This window comes from Lissotriton helveticus, chromosome 6 (assembly GCF_964261635.1).
Source record: "Lissotriton helveticus chromosome 6, aLisHel1.1, whole genome shotgun sequence".
In the NCBI taxonomy this organism is placed as follows: Eukaryota; Metazoa; Chordata; class Amphibia; order Caudata; family Salamandridae; genus Lissotriton; species Lissotriton helveticus.
Window position 1 is genome coordinate 172,726,371 of NC_136067.1, and position 21,866 is coordinate 172,748,236.

Here is a 21,866-nt window from a genome sequence, read left to right on the forward strand (position 1 = left end):
TGTGGAATTTGAAGACCTGATCCGGATCGGATTTTAAGGTGCAGAAGTTCCAGTCAAAGTCAAGAGCTGGGACTTTCTCTTTCATTTCTGAGATCATTCATGTGACTGTACCTCCTCTAAATCAACTAACTCCCAGTGGAACCATAAGAAGCACACAAAGCCCTATCATGGCTGTTCTGGTTCGCATCACTTACACCACTAGGAGTCATGAATTACACCAGGTATTGCAAAGCCACAAAGTCATCCCCCTCTTGCAGGACCAGCTCCAACGACATTCCTGTTCAGAGTTTCTCTGGATCAGGTTATGACTGCACATTAGCTCCAACAACTTCAGCAAGGTAAGAGACAATTTTTGGTACCACACCTTGTCCCTCCGGTGTGCCTTTTTGCCCCATGGATCCGAAGGCACGTACTGCTGAGTTACCGTCAGCAGATTCATCCTTGATGTCCGCTGTCTCTTCACCTCATTCCATCGACTCACTACCCAACACCGCCTTTGGCACCATCTTTGACACCTTGTTCCACACTGCGGTTGCCTCATCCGGCTCCGTCGCCAACGCTGATTCGATGATCCAATTATATTATCGGATTTTGAGGCCTATGCTTCTCCTAACGCTAGGGTTTTTGCTCAGTCTGAGCCTGATTTTTTTTTTTTTTTTTTTTTTTTTTTTTTTAAAAACCTTTATTTGAGCAAGCAGAAATGTACAAGGATGGGCCTACAACCACACGGGCCAGCCGCTAAAAAGGAGGAGAGACATATCACATAAGCCCGCAGAGGTAACCGTCAATCAACAATGCAATACTCCACATTATATACAGGACCAAAACAGGTTTTATATAAATGAAAGAACAAACATACAAAAAGGCGAGAGTGTATCACTGAAGGTCAGCCCAAGGGACGCAAGGGGGGGACAGCAACGGAGGTGCAATAATAATATCCTAAGCACTAAGGAGTATGGAGCGGGGGGGGGGAGGGGGGAGGGGGGCAGAGACCAGGAAGAAGAAGGGGGGAAGAGCCGGAGACACCAGCTCAGTCCCTATATGAAGATTCCGGGAACGCCAGCCTAGGGAGATAGAGTAATCTCGACAGTGTCCACAAGGGGAGGAGTACAAATGTCGCCACGGTATTCGTTCCATTGACCCCACACCTTCACCCATGCCCTGGGTCTACCCCTGGCCACATAAACAGTTTTCTCACGGAACATGGACCAATCCATATTATCCTCCCATTGCGAGAGGGCAGGGGGCCTGGAGGCCCCCCAGAGTTGCGCAATATCTCGCTTCGCGATCATATAGCCCAGGGTGGCCCATCTAGTCTGTGCCACCGAATAGTCCGTGGGCTCCCAAACATTCAAAAGACAGAGACGAGGTTCCGGTCGCAAGGACATCCCCGTCACCACAGTCATCAGATCAAGCACGGCCACCCAATAAGCAGCCACCATCGGGCACTCCCAAAGAATATGCAGGAAAGTAGCACGCAAACCACATCCACGCTTACACAGTCCATCGGAGGAAAAGCCCATCACCATCAGTCGCGGCCCCGTCACGTACACCCGATGAAGGATCTTCAATTGGACCAAACGGAGTCGAGCCGGTATAGCCACCTCCTTCGGAGAGGAGAGGGCCGATTGCCAATCCTCATCATCAAGTTCCAACCCATCTCCCATCCACTGTTCCCGAAGCCGGGCCAATAAGTCAGTCCGATTTGTTAATCAACTTTTTATAAATCAGGGAGATAGTGCTATCAGGAAGATGTTCGTCAAGGATACGGTCTTCAAGTGGGGAAGAGTCAGGCGGAATCTCACCAGGAGCAAACACCGAAACCAAAGCGTGCCTGATCTGTAAATAACGAAAGAATTCCCGACCACTCAGGCCGTAGTCAGCCTGGAGGGCCTGAAACGGGCGCACCGAACCCTTTGAATATACATCCCCCACTTTAGAGATCCCAATCAAGTCCCAACGGTCGAAACCCTTGGAAGACCAAAGACCGCCCAGACGTTCTGAAGCATAAAGCGGCGTCGCCAACGTCAAGCGATCCTCCCAGCCCAGGCTCACATTCGCAGCACGCCACACAGTCAAAGCAGTCAAAGTAGGTCCCACAAGATGGCGCCCAGCGGAGCGAGAATAGAGCACTCTATTAAAGTCACCTCCCGGAAGCTGAAGTTTATCCATCTCAAACGCCGGATTACGACCCGGAGAGAACATAGCGTGATTAATAGCGGACAGATGGGAAGCCCAGTAGTATCTCTTAATGTCGGGGAGCGCCATGCCCCCATCGTACCACGGGATGGAAAGTTTAGCGAGAGCAATGCGCGGTCGCCCATCCCAAATAAGTTGCCTCTGAAGGCTCTCAATCTCCCGAAAATAGGTCTTGGGGATAGGATCATAATAATTCTGGAGAGCGTAGAGAAACCGCGGTAGTGACATCATCTTAAACAGGGCCGCCCGACCCAGTGGAGACAGGGGAAGTTTGCGCCAGCGGGCAACGTCCAAACGGAGCCTAAGCAACGGGGGAAGGAGATTACGATCAAAACGAAGGGACGGATCCAAGGTAACGAACACCCCCAAGTATTTGAAACCATCCCGGACCACCTGAAGAGGAAGTCTACTCGGCAACGGAGGCAAGATACCAGACAAAACGTATACACAGGATTTAGACCAGTTGATGACGAGGCCTGAGTTAGCGCCAAAGGACGCAAGAACGTCAAATAAAACAGATAGAGACTTGCGAGGGGAAGTAAGATACAAGAGGATGTCGTCCGCATAAAGCGAGACGCGGTCTTCGAAGTCCGGGGCCCAACGAATACCTTTAAGGGACGGTTCCCAACGGAGCCAGGCCGCCAACGGTTCAAGAGCGAGCGCGAACAACAGAGGGGACAAGGGGCAGCCCTGACGGGTACCCCTGCCCAAGGAAAAGGGGGCCGACACTCTACCGTTCACTACAACTTGCGCCAGAGGTTCCGCGTACAACAGCCTAATCCAGCTAATAAACTCGCACCCGAATCCGAATTTCTCAAGCGTCGCCCATAAATAGGGCCACTCCACAGTATCAAAGGCCATGGAGGCATCTAGGGACGCCAAAATGGCCGGTTCAGTCAAAAGCCCCGCCCTCGCCAGCGCGCCGTGAAGGCGACGTAAATTCAGAGCAGTGTTGCGATGCGGGATAAAGCCAGACTGATCCGGATGGACCAACTCTCCAAGAACCGAAAGGAGACGGGTCGCCAAAAGTTTAGCCAACACCTTAGGTTCAACGTTTAATAGGGATATGGGCCTATACGAGGAGCAGAGGTCACGTGGTTTACCCTCTTTGGGAATGACGACGATTGTCGCCAGACGCTGATCATAGGGAAGCATGTTCCGCTCACGAGACTCTAGAAACATGGCGCGGAGATACGGCGCCACCTTATCGGGGCATAATTTGTACAACTCAATAGGCAAACCGTTCGGGCCCAGTGCTTTGCCCGAACGGAGCGATCGAACTGCATTGGCTATCTCATCACTCGTAAAAGGGGAGTCCAAAGCAATACGGTCCAAGTCGGTGACACAGGGCAAAGCGATATCACGCAGAAGAAGGCGGGAGTCGTCAACATCCCTCACAGACACGGGAGCATATACCACACGGAAATATTCCGCAAAACGATCAACAATGGCGGTCGGATCTATCACTTTCTCACCACTCGCAGACTGAATCACGGGCACCACACGATTAACCCTTTCTTTCTTGTCCAACCACGCTAGGAGTTTTCCCGCTTTGTCACCCACATCATACAATCTGCCCTGCTGCTCACGAAACATCACCTTTGCAGCGTCAGTGACCAGAGATTTATACGCAAACTGTTTGAGACCCAGGGCATGGAGTTTGTCAGGCGTGACACCAGATTCCAACTCGTCCTCCAAAGCAGAGATCTCCCCCTCAAGTTCCACCACCTCCTTCCTCCCTGCCCTCTTAGCTTCAACAATCAAGGAAAGGGCCTGTCCACGAATCACGGTTTTAAAAGCCTCCCACAGGGACACAGCCGAAGAGACCGACCCCTCATTTTCCAGGAAATATGAATCCATGGACTTGAGCAAGAGGGTACGAGTCTCAGGGGAGGAAAGATACCAAGGGTTAATGGGAGCCACTCGGCCCGCCGCCTCTACCCCAACCTCAAAACGAAGCCAGAGCGGCGAGTGATCAGAAATACCCCTCGGCAAGTGTAAAATCTCACGAACCGCCGATGATTGGGCTGCGGGCATCAGGAAATAATCCAGCCGGGACAGACTGCCATGGGCCCCAGAATGGAAGGTGTACTGGAGTTGAGTAGGATGCAACAGTCGCCAGCAGTCCACAAGGCCAAAGGTATCTAAAAACCCACCCAACCACTGCTGAGCCTGCGGGGTATCTCTAGGGGGATGGCGATCGTGAAGGCCGGAAAGCACCGAATTAAAATCACCGGCAAGAAAGAGAGTGCTATCAGGGAGATCCAACAGAACACGGCCCAAGTCAGTAAAAGTAGAGGCCTGCAAACCCGGGGGAACATAAACATTGAAGAGAGATAGGGTGCGGCCTTCATATCTACCCACCAGGACAGTATATCTCCCACGGTCATCATGAATCACCTCATCAATAGCCAAGGGGAGGGAGGTTCGAACAAGAATACCCACACCCCTAGATCCGGAGGTAAACCCTGAGTGCGCCACAAGGCGGTAGCCCCATCTATTCATCGCATAACAAACATTACCAATCAAATGGGTTTCTTGCATGAAAACAATGTCCGGTGACAAACGTCGAATACATTTTAAGACCACACTGCGCTTAATACGATCACCCAGGCCATTAACGTTCCAGGAAAGAAATTTCAACCCTCTACCCCCCATCCCAACCACCCGAGCCAAGACCCCTCGTCCATGAGCTAGACATCAGAAACAGCAGCAAACACAGGAGCAAATCGCCTTGAAAACAACACACAGAAAAGAAAAAACTTCCCAACCCCCCTCCCCCAAACTGAAGAGAAACACCCCCCACCCTGCACCCCTGCAAAAAGCTAAAGAGCCACCCCAACCTGCAGTGTGCCTGTCGCCCAAGAACCCCTATTCTACACAAAGACCCCGGAGGAGGAAAGGTCTCCGTTCCATCCACCCCCCGACCTCAGCAAGAACAAAAATAACAAACGAAAAGACAGAATGATCGCAATGTAGAGGGACGCCGGCCAACACCCCTGAGAATGTATTCAAAATAAGACATAAGAGCCGAACAGTTAGATCTCCACACCACCTTCGGCACCGCCAGGGTGAGCGGCGGAGTCTGTCTCAGGAGGACGGTCAGGCAATGAGTCCAGCCAGTCATTAACAGCATCTGGCCGATCAAAGAAAAGGGTACGGTCATTGTATTCAACCCGGAGTCTAGTGGGAAAGAGCATGGCGTAACGTAGGCCCCGATCCCGGAGACGTTTCTTGGCACCACGAAACTCCGTACGTTGTCTCTGAACCTGTTGGGAAAAGTCCGGGTAAAAGTTCACCGTAGCGTTCTCAAAGGCCACCGGGCCCTTCACCCGCGAGGCCTGCAGGATAGCGTCCCGGTCTCTATAATGAAAAAGCTTCGCTACAATGGGTCTCGGCGGGGCTCCCGGCTTGACTTTGCCCCCCGGAACACGATGTGCACGTTCCACCGTGAAAAATTTTGTGAGACCAGAAGGGGCCAAATGGTTCAAGACCAGATCCTCAACCAGGAGATCCACCGAGTGGGGTTCAGGGTTTTCCGGTACACCAACCAGGCGAACATTGCAGCGACGCGCCCTATTTTCAAAGTCCTCCAGGCGACGGGTCATGAAGTCATTCCCCCGACGGAGATTTCCAATCTCAGTTTGGAGCTCCGAGACGTCATTCGTAAGGCTAGAGGATTTAATATCCAGTGATTGTACCCTCTCATTCGTCTTGCCGAGATCAGCACGAATCAGATTCACCTCAATAGCCACGGTGTCAAGTTTATGGGCCAAGGCCTCGTACTGTAGGCCGATGGATTCCCTCACACCCGAGATGGCGCCCATGATATCCTGTAAGGAGGGCTCCGCCGATTCTTCCAAAATTCGTTCGGACGCAATACTAGAACCAGGCAGGGCAGCTCCGGGGGACCCCTTAGAATGGGTATAACGGTCCATGACATTCGATTGAACTGGAGCTCCGCGCAGAGGTGTTTTCGTCTTGCGCGTCTCTCTGTCCCCTCTGCCCGCCATTTTGAAGATGCGTCACAGGACGAGCCACCAGGTTCGACGGGCCCGACACCCAAAGTACAGGATCAAAAGTACATAAAAAGGGGGCACAACTCGGGTGGAGGTCGCCAAACCAGCAGATAGGTCACATGAAAGCCCAACAGCCGATCCGCCTCCAAGTCTCAGTCGCAACACGACATCCACAGCCGTGGCCCAAGTCGGAACAGAATCGAAACCGAAACCTAGGAAGGGGGGACCCACAAGGCCAGATCTCCTGCGTTGTTGTTCAATTGCAGGACGGCTACAGTACCGCACCCCGTCCCGGGCGCACCTCAAGGGCGGAGCCCAAAAGTTCAGAGCACCATAACTCAGGAATACGAGATCCAAATCGATTCCTGAAAAGTGCCAGGGTAATCAGCCAAGCGTCCCCTACACGAATTCTTGCAAGAAATCAGGATTCAGCCAGGATAAAATGTCGGGAGCGGCGAGGGTCCGGAGAGCGCTGTGCTCAAGCGGCCATCTCGGATGCCCGCCAAGCTCCTCCTGAGCCTGATTTTTTGGGGGGAAATTGTCTGATGGAATATCATCCTTACACTCCGAGTTATCAGGACACAAATGTATTAGATACTTAACCTGAAATTAAACAGGGTGGCTTAATAGAGGGTGTAGTTCCCAAATCTCCCCCCCCCCCCCCCCCGTAAGATGCCCACTGGCTCTACTTGCTAATCCCCTAAAAGTCTCCTAAATTTAGTATATAAGTGGCTACCCCAGACATTGCCCTCAGCTCTACGACGACCTTTAAAGCAAGAAGGTAATGACTGCCTTGGAGCCAGCCCTAGCTTTTGTGCTGGAGTGTAATCTAAAAATACTAAAGTAGGTGTATCCTATTTATTTATTATTATTATGGGTAAAAAAGGGAGAAATGAGGAATGGAGAATATTATATACCTACTTTTCTAAAGGTCGAAATATTTCAAGGTTGTGTGTGTGTGTGGTTGTGTGTGTGGTTGTGTGTGTTAGATAGACAGGCAGACCGACAGAGCACCTAATAGGCGTTCACTGTCTTTTATTTGGTGCAACGCGGAGGACCGCTTACTGCATGCGGTCGCCTTAATCAGAGCCTTCTTGGATACAGTGCTTTTCCAAGCTATTCCTTCGCCTCAATGAGTCAAGGACATTTGGGCTAAGACCCAACCTTTGACCTGGGTCTCAGTGAAAGCGGCTCTGAGGCTTCCGGGGCTCTTCCTGCTTGTGGGCCACATCAGGTGGCAAAGGCTGGAGCTGCCGTGAGTTCTGATGTCTCAGTGGGTCCCGCGCCAAGGAAATCTATCAGATTCCATCCAGGTGTTGGTGGAGACTGCAAACAATCTGCAGTGTTGGTGGTTCAGATGCAATAGGACTGAAGGCAAATCACTCTCCATACCCCAGAGTTAAAGATCGGGATGGATGCGTTGTTACTGGATTGGGGAGGTCGTCTGGGAGAGGTGGAGATCAGAGGACCCCTGTCTGTTGGTATGACAGTCCAGAAAGAAAGTGACGCTGGCGCATGCAGGTGGCATCTCTCTCATATTTCACGTCCACACAAGACTGAGAGGGAAGAAGTAGTAAAATGCCACACAGCGCCCCATGCTGACGCTGAAGGGATTTGTATGCAAAAGTTTTTGATGCAGGCTAGCGTCTGGGGATATTCAGAAGGTGAGGAATATGCAGTTAAGTTAGCTGGAGTTTCTATCAGAAAAGGAATTACCGGATGTTGGAACCTGGGATGACAGGTCACCTAGGGTAGCCTGGCCTAGGGTAAGACATAAATACTAGAGGCACAAGTGTGAAGGTTGCAAACCACCCAGCAGTAAATTCACGCAATAGCACACAAAAATGACGCTACACCAATGTTGGAAAAATAAGTACTTGTTTATAAAAATAGAATTTGTTCTCTTATTCTTAGTATTCCCGGTTTAGTAATATACATTCCATCAGGAGAAATAGCATTAGTCTTAAGTCTTTGGAAAGCTACAGCTCAGTATATGCAGTTGACATGAAATCAGTAGTATTATTTTCAACAGGGTTAACTTGTATCAGTAATCCACATCAATAGTACATTTCATCACATTAGACTCCAAACTTTGATGACACTCAACTTCTATGAAGTGCTCTTTAACTCTCCCTCTCTGCCACTCTAACTACCACCATGGGACACTGCTACAGAAAGGTTTCAGTTGTACAGTACTGAGCAGCAGCAGTCCCTTTTAGACACCTACTTTCCTACTTAACTAGCAGGTACTCTTAGAACAGCCTCACTGGCCACTGTTTAATCCCTCAGTATCCACTTCCCAGCCTAGACTGGCTCCTCTGGAGTAATGACCTGCTATAAGCAATGAGCCAGTCTGGGGATTCCAGGTAACCAACTGTCAGTGTAGCCCCTTGCAGAGATTCCTCATGGATGCTGTACCCTTTAGTTTAAATTCTCAGCTATAGTGCTGACTATGTCTCACTTCCCCTGTTTAATCCTCCTTACTTGTGGTACATTTGTGAGTTGCAATCTTGAGTCACCAACGGCAGGGCAAAGGAGCTGAACGTTGAAGAGGCTCACCAACCTCCAGGGCCCCTCAGCTTCCCCCTCCTACTCGAGCCAGCTCCTCCGTGTGGCTTCTGAGCAAGGAAAGGGAGTTTTCCGCGATTCCTCTGAGCCGCTGCTGGGCTCCTCAACTCTCCCCTCCCGCTCGCGCCAGCTCCTTCGTGAGGCGCTCGAGTGGGGGAAAGACGATGCAATTCGCTTCAGGCGCTGTTGAGCTCTCGGCGCCTTCCCGCCTGGTCCCGCCTCCGCCTTCCTGAAGGGAAGCGGCGCGACCGGGCATGCGCGAGCGGCGGCTTCACTTGGAGACTGCTCGGTTCTACCTTCTCCGGCCCCGCCCACAAGCACCGGCTTACTCGCTCCTTGTGCCGGGTTAGCGCTGACAGGAGACAGTGCAGGAAAAGACGATCCTCTCCAGCAGCGACCGCCGCAGCCACCACAGAGCACACAGGCGGCCCGAACAAGCGACCAGGGCACTATGTGGCGCCTCGTGAAAAACGCGCTACCAGCCCCACTACAGTCACTAGGAGATCACTTCAGCAAGGGCAGCCCCAGGTAACAGGGAAAAGGGGAAAATAAGCTTGTGACTTATGGCGATTGACTCCTCACCAGCTCACAGCCCTTATAGCCACTGAAATAGTATCCTGGGGTCACTTCCCTTAAGTTCCTTTACTGGGCAGAGGACTGCGCTCCGCAGCGCTGCAGTCTCCTTCTCCTTTTAACACCCCCTGTTGCTAGACTAGGGGCAACTAGGCGCCCAGGGTCTCCAATCATCCAACGCAGCAGGGATAGGACAAATAACCCAAGGGAGGAAGGGTGGTGAATCAATAGGCCAAACCTCTGACTATCCTACCCCCACCTTAAGCTACAGCCTGTCCTCTAGCTGACTCTCTCTGGTAGACAAAATGGCTGTCCAGCATTCCGCCTTTTATAGGCTGACCCTCAGGAGTCCAGAAGGGACCAGAAGGTTCTGGAACGCCCTATTCTATTCTATGGGACAGGTTCTGGGTTTGGCAGTTGGGACAGTTGGTAGCCACCATTTTGTGACTCCAACTTTATTCCTGTCAGAAAAGGCCTCTAGGCCTGAGGTGAAAAACTATGAGGGGGGAAAAGAACACCTATCCCCTTCACCAACACCTAGAAAGGCTAGTGGACACAAAAATTAGTAAAAGTATGGGGGGCAAAAAGGGGACAAAATAAATAATAAATTGGAGGGACTACGCAAAAAGCCAGACAGGTCTAACACCGGAGGTAAGTAATGTATGTTTTACCCATAAGCATTAGTAAGTAACTTACCTCTCCCATAATGGGGTGTTTGCTCATTAAATCTAGTTTGACATGCAACAACTATCTTTTCTGACCTCTTTCTACAGCTGGAAATGACAGCTCTTTACTTCTCAAGTAGTGGACTTGGTATGTTTTTTTAACACACTGGTTTGCATCTCCTACTGTCTCTTCCCATTAGTAGCTGAATAACGTATGCTTTCTCATTCGTGCACAGGTAATGGCTATCGCCACTTTGGCTGCATGTTACAATAACCAGCAGGTGTTCAGAGGTGTGGTGAAGATTCGAAAGGGACAAGCTGTGACCATGATGATGGATGCCACAAACATACAAGCTGTGAAAGCTTTAATGTATCAGTATGTGGAAGAGGTGAGGACGGCGGTTGTTTTAATTACAGACAAAATAAAATTAAAATAAATGGTACAATGCAGTATTTTCTGTTTAAATTTGAAAAGAATTTCCTGACCAAAAACCCTGTTGGAGACAATGGAAACTTTGTTTATCATGTACATTTAAGTGTAAACTTGTGTGCCATGGAACAAACCCCTAGATCCATCAACCATCCATTTTGCAAATCCTTATTAGCGAAAAATAAGGAATCGCTAATAAGGAATAGCAAAATGCTATGTAAGAAGAAATCACTTTAAAAATAGCGATTTCTTAAAATTCCTTAATTCCGACTCGCAAATTGCGAGTCGCAATTAAGGAATGGGAAGACATTCTCAATTTGCGATTCGCAATTACCGAATCGCAAAATGAGAATGCGATTTCAAGGGTGCAGGGGTGTCCAAAGGACACCCTGTGCACCCCCTGAAATTGATCTGTTCACATATGTTGCGCACACACATGCCCTTAGGGCATGTGTGTGCGTAACATGAAACTTTGAAAAATGCACTTTAGTGCATTTTTCAAAGTTTTTGCAAATTACCATGAAGTTGAACTTCATGGTAATTCGCGAGCCCTATTAGCGAAATCGCTATCTTTTACATTTTCATGCATTGCATTTAAGGAATCTCAATTTGAGATTTCTTAAATGCAAGTAATCGCAATTTAGCGAATTCTTAAATTGCGATTTTTGCATTTGGGATGATGCATCCCAAATGAAAAAATACCGGTCGCAAACCTTTGCGAGCGGTTTTTAGCTTCATGCATCTGGGCCTAAACCTGAAATCTCAAGAAATGTCACTCTCTGTAGAACAGAACTGTCAGTTTTTTTCGCTGTTGCACGAATGATTGGACCTAAAAAATGTTAATTTCTTATTGAGTGCACAGCCCTTTATCTCACGTTATAGCCATTTCTAAAGAGCATGTGTGTGCTTTGTATTATGCCTTTATTCTATCATATGAACATGGCCTCGATTGTGGGGCAAAGATATATAACCGGGTAGTATACATTCTGCAAATTCCAATTAATATTTTTTTGTTTTTACTTACTTCTCCCAGAGCCATTATTCTTTGATCTTTTTGTGAAGCTTAGAAACGGAATTTTGATATTCTTTAGCGGTCACAATGAACCTGCACAAGCAATTGTTTGAAACGCACTACGACAAGTTCTTTTAGTAGTCTTTAACGAAAAACTATTTTTTCTGCAGCTGATGTTTCTGCAACAGGCATTTTACCTAAATGCGTTATTTGTGCAAAACCTTTAAAAACAGTTTAAGGCCTGCATGAAAGCACAAAATTAGTGTGTATTACAATATCATATCTTTATCAAGGATTTGCAAAGCAAGTTCATCTGGCCTGGGCATGGTGGTGTTATGAACTATATTTTTATTGCAAGCTTATAAAGCAAAAATTTAAAAAGAAGAAAAGAGAACATGCCATCTTCTAAATGTGGCAACCATATGATTGCAATAACATTTTAAATGTAAAAAAATAGAATATTTATTTGAACCGTATGAGTGCTTTCGGTCAGACAGGCGTACTTGGAACAGGTGTACAGATGTATTCACCAATTTTAGGTATAATGCACACAGGAAAAAAGATTCTTGTTGGGCGCAAAGAAAGGGTAATATTAGCTTTGAATTACTGCAACATAACGACAAAATAAATACTAGATGATAAAAAAATGGAAATAAATGACAATGGAAAAAGGACTGGGAAAGTATAGAGGCCCACCAGCTCTGTACTTTGCACTTTTTTAAGTGGTTGTGTGTTCTAATCTTTTTTATCAATATATTATAATCTCATTCACTGTGCATTGTCCCTTACCCCACCCGATGTCCCCCTTCCTGTTTTCCCTCTTCACCTTTACTGGGTAGTTAGTACATTCAGTTTGGGTTTTGAAAACTGGATTTTGAAGTAACTGGAGCGTTCTGGAGTGGCTGAGCGGGCCGTTATTGAAAAGGACTATTCTATAATACAAATTCTTTTCCTGCTTACTGTGTTGGCTAGTTTATAATACAAGCAATGAGGATGGGAAAAGACTCTGCTGGGGGGTAGCCAACAACACCTCTACCCCTGTTATGTACTTACCCACTCTAATATGTCAAGGGGAATGTCAAGGGGAAGAAAAACATACGCTACAGAATGAAGGCTATCAAGTGGTTGACTTTCCCTGTGGGTGGCGGTGAAGTGCTGCTTGGTGAATAAAGCATACAGACACTGTGGGAAGCTGCAAACCTCTTACCTGATGTGAGGTACATGAAGAGTAAGCACTGACCTTGTTGCGGGCTCTAGGCCTCGATTGGGCTTCCTAGCCTACAGACACATCCAGCACAGTTGAGAACTATAAGCCACTCACCTGGGGGCGAGATATAGAAGAAATGAGTGTAGACGGCTCCACTGTAGTCTCTATCAATATCGCGGGCTGCTGCCTCCCCGTGACTGAATTTTAGGCCCAAAGTGGGCTCTGGAAGCTTCCTCTGCGAGCGTGGAGTGCTAATGTGATTGTACGGCAACATCCGCACGAAATGGAATCCGTGGTCGCACAATCCTCACCTTCGTGTGCTCTTGCCTCTGGAGGACGTTCTTATTTTTTTTTTTTTTTAAATGTGTTTGTTTTTATTAAGTTTTATACAAAGTTCAGGTGCAAACAATAGTAACAGAAGTTCCAACCCAGAAACCAGCCAGCATGTCGTTACAGCAATATACAAAGCTCCATAGTACAAGTCATTACAGTTACTCAGAAGGAATGATATATCAAGTAAGCATCACGTGCAGGTCAGGTAGCAGTATAACCACATATATCTCAATTGTAGTGTAAACCATCTCGTATGTGAAAACAAAAATTACATGAAACGTCGGAGTCGAACTAAAAGCATAATGTAGCTATACTCATCTGTTCAAAGGCATGCCTGGTGCCAATTATACAACCTCATTGCAAACTAATCCAGTATATCAAGGAAACGCATCATTCAGTATCTACACCAGGACTGGACACCGCTCTGGCGCGCGCCTAACTTAAGAAGGGATCACATATGTCCCGCGGTCTTGAAGTCTGGGGCATCAGGTCCCAGAATATTTCAAGTTGTGTGTGACCCAATGTCACATCGGACAGCCAGTTCTTGAACTTTGGTACCCTCTTTCTCCCCCCAACGAATAGCAACCTGTTGTCTCGAGTATAGTAAAAGAAGTGCATGTAGTTTGCGCTGTTTGGGTGGTGTTTCTTTCACGCAGCCCAGGAGTCCCAACATCTGGGAGGGGGCATCTGTTCTGCCCACTATCTGATTTACTGCAGTAAATATCTCCTGCCAAAACAGTTATCCGTGGGCAGTCCCAGGCTATGTGCAAGAAAGATGCTGGGGCGTACCCACAACGCCAACATCTTTCATCTTCCCTTAGCCGCATGCGGCAGAGGCTGATTGGTGTCCTGTAATATCTTTGCAAACATTTTAAATGTATTAGGCGAAGTCTATAATTTGGGGAGAGCTCAGTCAGCTGCCTGCAGCAGAAGTCCCACTGTTCTTCTGTCAATGGAGGGTCAAGTTCACTAATCCACTGATGTAGGGACTTTGGCTGAACTACCGGAGCAGTATTTTGCATACTGGTATATAAGCGCGTGACTTTGCATGGGGAAGGTGTTTTCAGGATATTCTCTAAAGCTGGCAGTATTGGGGGAGCTTCGGGAAAACCCACCCAGAGTGCGCGATATGCAGTTTTCAATTTGTGATATAAAAACAGCTCTGCAAATGACACATCGCGATTTTCAGTCTTGATAGGGGGAGGCCTAAACTCACCATCTGGGTACAAGTCAGCAAAGGTGTGTAGCGGCATGTCCTTAACCAGGGTCTTACTCACCCCACCTTCAATGCAGGGTAGCATGGGGTTTCGCGCCAGTGGTATAGATGGCGCATACTGCACCGGGATGTTGCCTCTCTTCTGGAGCGCGTTCCATGCCCAGGGCAGAGTACCTGCCGTATCTACATCTCCCCTAGGACGTTGTGACTTATGATACAGTGCCACCTCAAGCGGCACCAGGGACACCGCGTCAATCTCCACCGCCACATGAGGCTTATATGGCGTCTGGTGTACCCAAAAATGGAGAAATTGAGCCTGGGCACATAGGGCATAGAGCTGCATGTCCGGGGCGCCCAACCACCCTGTCGTAATGGAAGTGTCAATAGGTCCCACAAAACCCTGGCCTGTCCTCCCGCCCACACGAGGGATAGTAATTGAGATTGTAAGCGTGAGAAAAAGTGTTGTGTAGGGGGGATCGGCACGTTGACAAACAGGTATAGAAATTTCGGGAAAATTACCATTTTTGTCAGTGCCACCTTCCCAGCAATGGATAAGGGCTGTTTAGACCAAATTGCAACCTTACCTTCCAACCATGTGTATGCCTTACCGAAGTTCAAGTTCCAGATCTCTTGTAGACTACGGCTCAGCCATACCCCCAAGTATTTGACTGCCTCAGCCTCCCACCTCAGTGGGAACTCAGATGTCACCACCTGGGTACCATCAGTCAGTGGAAAAATTACTGACTTCGTCCAGTTATTAGAGACACCTGCCAGCCCTCCAAATCTGATGAACTCTCGAAGAATCTGATCTAGATTTTCTTCGGGGTTTAGAATGTACAGGGTTACATCGTCCGCATAAAGTGAGATCAGAAGGCTACGTGTACTGAAACCTATTCCCCGTGCAGTATGAGGTTGCCGGATTCTGGCAGCCAAGGGCTCCATGGCAATAGCAAAGAGTAAGGGCGAAAGGGGGCAAACCTGCCTCGTGCCCCGCGATATATGGAATGGGTCGGATAGTAAACCATTGACTCTGATCCGGGCTAGCGGCTTTGTATACAGCAGCCTGATGCGATTTATAAACTGAGGGCTCAATCCCATACGTGTTAATATTGTAAACAAATATTGCCACTCGAGCGTGTCAGCCGGGAGGAGATAGTGCAACACTGAGAATAATGCACGCAAGTTGTCTGAAGTTGACCGTCCAGGGATAAACCCCCGACTGATCCGGGAGGGCAATCATCGGAAGGAGCGGTTGGAGTCTATTAGCCAGCAGTTTAGCATAGATCTTTATGTCTACATTTATCAAGGATAGTGGCCTGTAAGAGTCAACCTCCGTTTCCGCCTTGTCAGGCTTCAACAGTGTCATGATTACTGCTTCCCTCATGGATGGTGGAAGAATCCCCGCCTCCAGTGCTTCTTCATATACTGCGAGCAGTCTGGGGGCCAGTTCCTCTGCATATGCTTTGTAGAAGGCGGTAGTCAGTCCATCGGGTCCGTGGGCTTTATTTAGCGGCAAACTTTTTATGACCCGTTTCACATCCTCCACCGTGATGGGTAGGTCCATGTAGACTCTGTGTGTATTGTTAAACCATAACAGGGCAATAGTCTAAAATATCCTGCAGACCCTCTGGGTTCGATGTCTGGGTGGCTGTATATAGAGAAGAATAAAATTTGAAGAACTCGTCGAGAATCTCTGATTGGCCCCTAATAGTGTCTCCACTAGCACTGTTTATCTCGTGCACAAAGGCAGTGGACCTGGATTGACGAACCATACCCGCAAGCATGCGGCCTAGTCTGTCACCTTCGCCATATCGTCTTGCCTCTGCATATTTGCCTAAAAATTTGACCTTCCTCTGCGATTCCTCAGCAAACTCCAACAGTTTTGCCTTTAGAAGTGCAGCTGTAGCGGAGTCAGTCATAGAATAGAATTGTCTTTCAAGTTCCCTTATCTGCCCCTCTAAGTCCGCTATAGTGCCCCTGATGGCTTTAAGCACACCTGCCTGCCTTGCTATACATTGCCCCCTAATCACAACCTTAAAGGCCACCCATAGCGAGGCTACAGTGTCCAGCGATCCAGAATTAAGAGTAAAATATTCAGAAACATCAGATCTGATCTCCTCTTTAAAGGCCTCGTTTAGTAGTGCATGTGGGGGTAAATGCCAAGTGAAAGTGTGTGGGGGTATGTCTTGCAAGCATAATTTAAGCATACATGGGGCATAATCTGATCGCGAGCGCGCCAGGTGGGCCACTTCAAGTGTCCAGGTGGCATCATCCCATAATACCAACCAAAAGTCTAAACGGTACCAGGCTGCATGCTGGCTAGAAACACATGTCCTCTCCTTAAGCCCTGGATTGCAGACCCTCCAGATGTCGAGTAAATCACCGTCCGAAATGATATCCTGTAATGCCGTACTAGCCTGAGGATGTAGGGGACGAGCTGAGCCTGGTCTATCGGAATCATCATTCAGTATGGCATTGAAGTCACCGTCCCATATTATTGTATGGCAGCCAAGTGCCCTAATCCGTGACCAAATGTTGCGGAAAAAGTCGGGGGGAGTTGACATTCGGGCCATACACAGCTGCTAGTATTATAGATCTACCGCCCAGTCGGTCCACTTAAAAATCACACCTCTCCCCTCAGGGTCAATATATGCAGTGTCTCCCCGCCAGTCTACCCCTTTTCAAATGAGTATTGCCACTCCCCGTGCGTAGTTGGAATAAATAGCTGAATGTGTTTCTCCCCATCTGCTGTGGCGCAGCCGATGTGACGGCTTTACATTAAGGTGTGTTTCCTGCATAAAGCAGATGTCAATGTTGTTTTTCTTCCAGGGGATCCTCATTAATAGTCATAAGCATTAGAATATTCCCGCCCATGTGCGGGACCCCGGAAACACTATATTATATGTGCCCCATATATATATATATATATATATAGCTGCCCAGCCGTGGGAGCAACCTGCTGCTGACGCAGAGCCAGCTCTTCATGCCAGAGGAGCATTTGGACACGAACGTCTTGGGGCTCTGCAGGGGTAGCCCCTTGAACACTCCATCAATTACTAAGAAGCAAGGCAGGCTGACAACGGAGCTGTGACTTCATACCCACTGTTGAAGAATTTGCATCCATTTCGCTGAAAAGCATCCCTACCTCACCAAAGGACTTCAGATCCCATAAACGCTACTGTTCTGCCAACGCCCAGTAGGCGGGGACTTTTTACTAAAGGGAGAGAGTCAGCAGCTGAATGAACTACTGCCACTGACGAAGAGAGCCTCTGCTCTTGAAATGCATTTGGCACTTTATTTTTGAAGAAACCTCACCTTTGAAAGCCTGCTGGCAAGTATTTTGAAATAAAGGAGTTCGCAATGGAGTTTGTGTGTGGTTGCTCCCAAGAGGGTTCCTGCGCTTAGATTTGGATATAGATATAGATATATATATATATATATATATATATATATATATATATATATATATATATATATATATATATATATATATATTGCAGCCTAATAAACAGTAGAGCTGAATTATGCTGTAAAGGAGTTCCACCATACATGAATAACATGCATTAGAAACATGAGAAACAACAATAAAGTTTGTTTTGGAACTGTTTTAATCCTCAGAAAAAAGTAGAAATTCTTCTAAAACACTGAAAGCATAGGAAGCTCCCAGGCTGCATTGCAAACACACAGTCTAAAAAGACTGAAAAGCTAACCTGTAGCTGCATGCAATAAACTGACAGCGTGCCTTTAAGGCACTCCTGACCCCCAGCTTCCCATCATGCCTCAGGGGTGACAGTTAGGTCAGTTGTTCTTTCCGGCTCCTTCTGGAAGTATCCTAGCAACACAGCTCCACTCTTTTCTGATTTCTTCAGAAAAATCTTTTCACTTTTAACAACTTTTTCTCTTTACTTCGACGTTTTACAGCTGTAAAAGTAAGAGACTGTCTTTTTTTGACAAATTAGGGCATTTTTAACACCTTAAAATGCCTTCTCTTTTTGACTCTTGTCCTTCTTGTGGTCATAAGAAGGCCAAAACAGACTCTCATGAGGTCTGTATCCTTTGTCTCCCTGAAGACCATGACCCAAAGGCCTGCTCTCACTGTCGGCTCCTGACCAGCAGAACTTTGAAAGACAGAGAGCGAATTCGTATCTATGGCCTGTCAAGAGGAAGATCTCCAGTCAAGAAGGGCTCCAAGAGGGCTAGAACATCTTTTAGAAGTAAGTCCTCGCGTCCTTCAGCTTCAGCGTCGGGCTCGGCGCTGAAAAAAGATCTTCAAATGGGTCATGTATCAAAGAAGAGACCCTCGACAGCGGGCTCGCCGTCGAGAAAAGGTATGTCGTCGACGTCGAAGATTCATCCTCCGCCGTTGTCAACCCGGCAGCGATCGGCGTCGAGAGACGAGACTCCGCCATCATCAACCCGGCGACGATCGGCATCGAGAGACAGGACTCCTCCGCCGTCGTCAACCCGGCGACGATCGGCGTCGAGGAGCAGGGACCCTCCGCCGTCAACCCGGCGACGATCGGCGTCGAGGAGCAGAGACCCTCCGCCGTCGTCAACCCGGCTTATTACAAAGAACAGTGGTCCCTATGTGCATTAAATATACAGTACAAAATAATCATATACTCAATCAGTAATATGTCTTCTGTCCGTCCGGACAGGATTTAATAAATTCCAAATCCAAAGATGAAGTATTTTACGAAAAAGAATGTCAAGTGGGCACAGCCGTGACCCTCAACATACAAGACAAAACAACAGAAAAGCAATGTAAACAAGGCAAGGGAATAAGTCTGCGTACTTGTACTTCAGTAAGGCAGGCATAAGTTACAGAAAAACACTCCATTGCATTTTGGAAATTTTGACACAGATAATATGCATATGGGGTTTAAAAGTCGACGACGTTTCGATGCCTATATAAATTGAGGCATCATCATCAGGACAAGAATTGGCACTATTGTTGTCTTGAACAAAAGCAATATAAAATGCCTTTCAATTACATTTACTTATACATTAATGGTTACAATGGAGAAAAAGGGGGGGGAAAAACAGAGAGACCAAGAGTTAGGTTCATTACATGAAAATGAAGGCATGTCTCAGTGATCCTTTGGTAGTGAACCAAGAAAGTGCTTGTGAATAAGGCAAGCATAAAAAGTGAAGAAGGTGAAAAAAGGTAAAATATTAAAATATTGCCGTCGTGCTGATTTGATCGTCGTAGTGACCCTGGACTAGTTGAGGAATCAATTGCTCATTCAGGGCGAGCGAAAAATGGCAGTATGGAAATTTAAAACGGGCGAAAATCACAGTGAAACCGGTTGTGAAAAGTGGGTTGCCAAACTACATGCACCGCGATATTTTCGGAATTAGAAGTGATGCGTTCAAAACGGCAAGGGAGTGCATGATAACGCATGGTGGGCTGGGGCATGCTGGCGTGAGTGGCGAGGAGGTGTTCTAATACCTACTTTATTCAAATGAAACCGCTCTCCGTAAATTCAGATCAATGGATCTGGCGGTGCTCAAGGGTTTGGTCGGCGGGTCTGAAAACGTAAAGTGCGGCCAGTTAAAAGCATAGAGGCATGTGATCGGCAATGAGAGAAAATAGGCGGCTATTTACCTGATTACCCGGTCGGGCAATGCAGTATTCGTGGGTATGAAAGTATTGCCGGGACTCTCGCGCTGCAATGGCGGCGTAGCGTAATAGCTACCTGGAAACTACAGAACGGAGGTGTGGGTTACAAAAGGACATCTCTGATATAAATATTAAGACCAATGAGAGGCGGGAGGTGGCTGCTCACTTACTTGAGGAGTGCGGCGGCACTATGGCGGGAGTGGTGATCTGGTGGTCAGTACTCTCAGGTTCCCGGGCTTTTAATGGGACCTGGACGCGGTGAACAGCGAAAAGGGACTAACTGAGGATGTACCAGTTACTGAGGTGAAAACGGCGGCCATTTCAAAGCGGTCAAAAATAAAGTGATGTGAACATGCAAAGTGTTGTGGGCAAAAGTGATTTTACATCAGTGTATTGCAGAAATATAAAAACATTACAATTTTGCAACAGTGAAGTCCATTACAATTTAAAGCAGGGAAGTCCAATCCTCAATCCGGTTTAACCCATCATGGATGCTGTTGCAGCGCAAGATCCATTGCAGTTCCTCTTTATTCAGCAGTTGAGCCATGTCTGCTCCCCGAGGGGGCGGTTTGATCAATGTGATTAATGTCCATTGTAGATAATTTTCGCTATGTCCTTTGGCAGAATAATGTTCTACGAGGGGCGCATTTGCAGTCTTACATTTGATCCTACTCCGATGTTGTCCAATGCGGAGTTTGATCTTCTGGCTCGTCTGTCCAATGTAGATAAGCCCACACGGGCAAAAGATGGCATAAACTAGATTTACAGAGTTACAGTTGGAGAAAGATTTACGTTCATATTTGATGTTAGCATATGTGAACGTTTTACCTTCAATTGTGGTGTCACAGTAAATACAACCTCCGCATTTATTGTGACCCACAACTGGCGGGAAGCCCCAAGCATCATTTATGGTCGTTTTCAATGTAGGTGACGGAAGTGCTGCCCTTACTAAATGGTCTTTGATATTTTTTGCACGTTTGAAAGCAAACATGGGTTTGTCTAGTGATAAATTTCCGGCATTCAATACTGGCCAATGTTTCAAAACACTTTTTCTTATATCATTGGAAACAGGTGAGAACGTAGTGACACATATAAGCTTGTCCTGTTCAGTTTTTTGCTTGGGCTCTAGAAGGGCTTCCCGTGGGCAATACCAAGCTCTTTTCATTGATCTGCGTCAACCCGGCGGCGTCGAGGAGCAGAGACCCTTCGCCGTCGTCATCTCGACGACGTTCGGCGTCGAGGTACCAAGGCCATCCGTCGACGCCGGTAAAACGTTCGACGTCGCAGGCAGGTTCTCTTCTGTCATCGCACCACCAGCGATCGACGTTGAGAACGAGGTCACCTCCGCCGTCGTCAACTGGGCGCGATCGGCGTCGAGGTTGAAGTCTCCGTCGATACGTTCGGCGTCGAGGGTGAGACAAACCCCTCCGCCGTCGTCTCGAAGACCTTCGACGTCGAGACTGAATCCATCTCCGCCGTCGTCTAGAAGACATTCGGCGTCGAGTGAGAGACATCCTCCGTCGTCGGCGTCTCATCACCGTTCGACGTCGAGAGAGCACTTGCCTGCGTCTCATCGTCACCGTTCGACGTCAAGGGTGCGTTCGACGTCAAGAGGACGGCAGGAGCCTAGTTCGGCGTCCAGAAGGCGTTCGACGTCGGGACAGGCCTCAGTGAGATCTGGAGGCTCAGTGGTCCTGGTGACAGTCTGCTTCACGACATTCGTCTCCTCAATCTTCCAGGAGGGCTTCTTCAAAGTCGCCCACTCCGGAACCTGCTTCCCGCGTTCGCAAGTCTCCTTCACGATCCAAGGGAGCCCCTGCTGCGACTCAGTTGTCTCCAAGGTGGAACCCCCCTGCAAGTCACTGGAAGGACTCTGGGGCAACAAGGCAAATGCAGGACTATGCCAGCTCTGTGCATAGGTCTCCTTTGCAGAGACTAGTGGACGAAGCAGACAGAGTGAGCCCTCCTAGACAAAGACAGGAGAGGTCTCCGGAGGCAAGGCGCCACAGGTCTCGCTCTCC

At 48.0% G+C, this 21,866-nt stretch overlaps 1 protein-coding gene across 3 annotated transcripts in view; it reads left to right on the forward strand.

The window, feature by feature from the left end:
- Positions 1-21,866, forward strand: part of FDFT1 (farnesyl-diphosphate farnesyltransferase 1) — a 145,081-nt gene that overhangs the window by 60,864 nt on the left and 62,351 nt on the right. For all 3 annotated transcript variants that reach the window (XM_078647581.1, XM_078647580.1, XM_078647579.1), the window contains one exon: positions 10,261-10,413. In XM_078647581.1, coding sequence (XP_078503707.1) covers positions 10,261-10,413 — 153 coding nt within the window. The remainder of the gene's footprint in view (positions 1-10,260; positions 10,414-21,866) is intronic.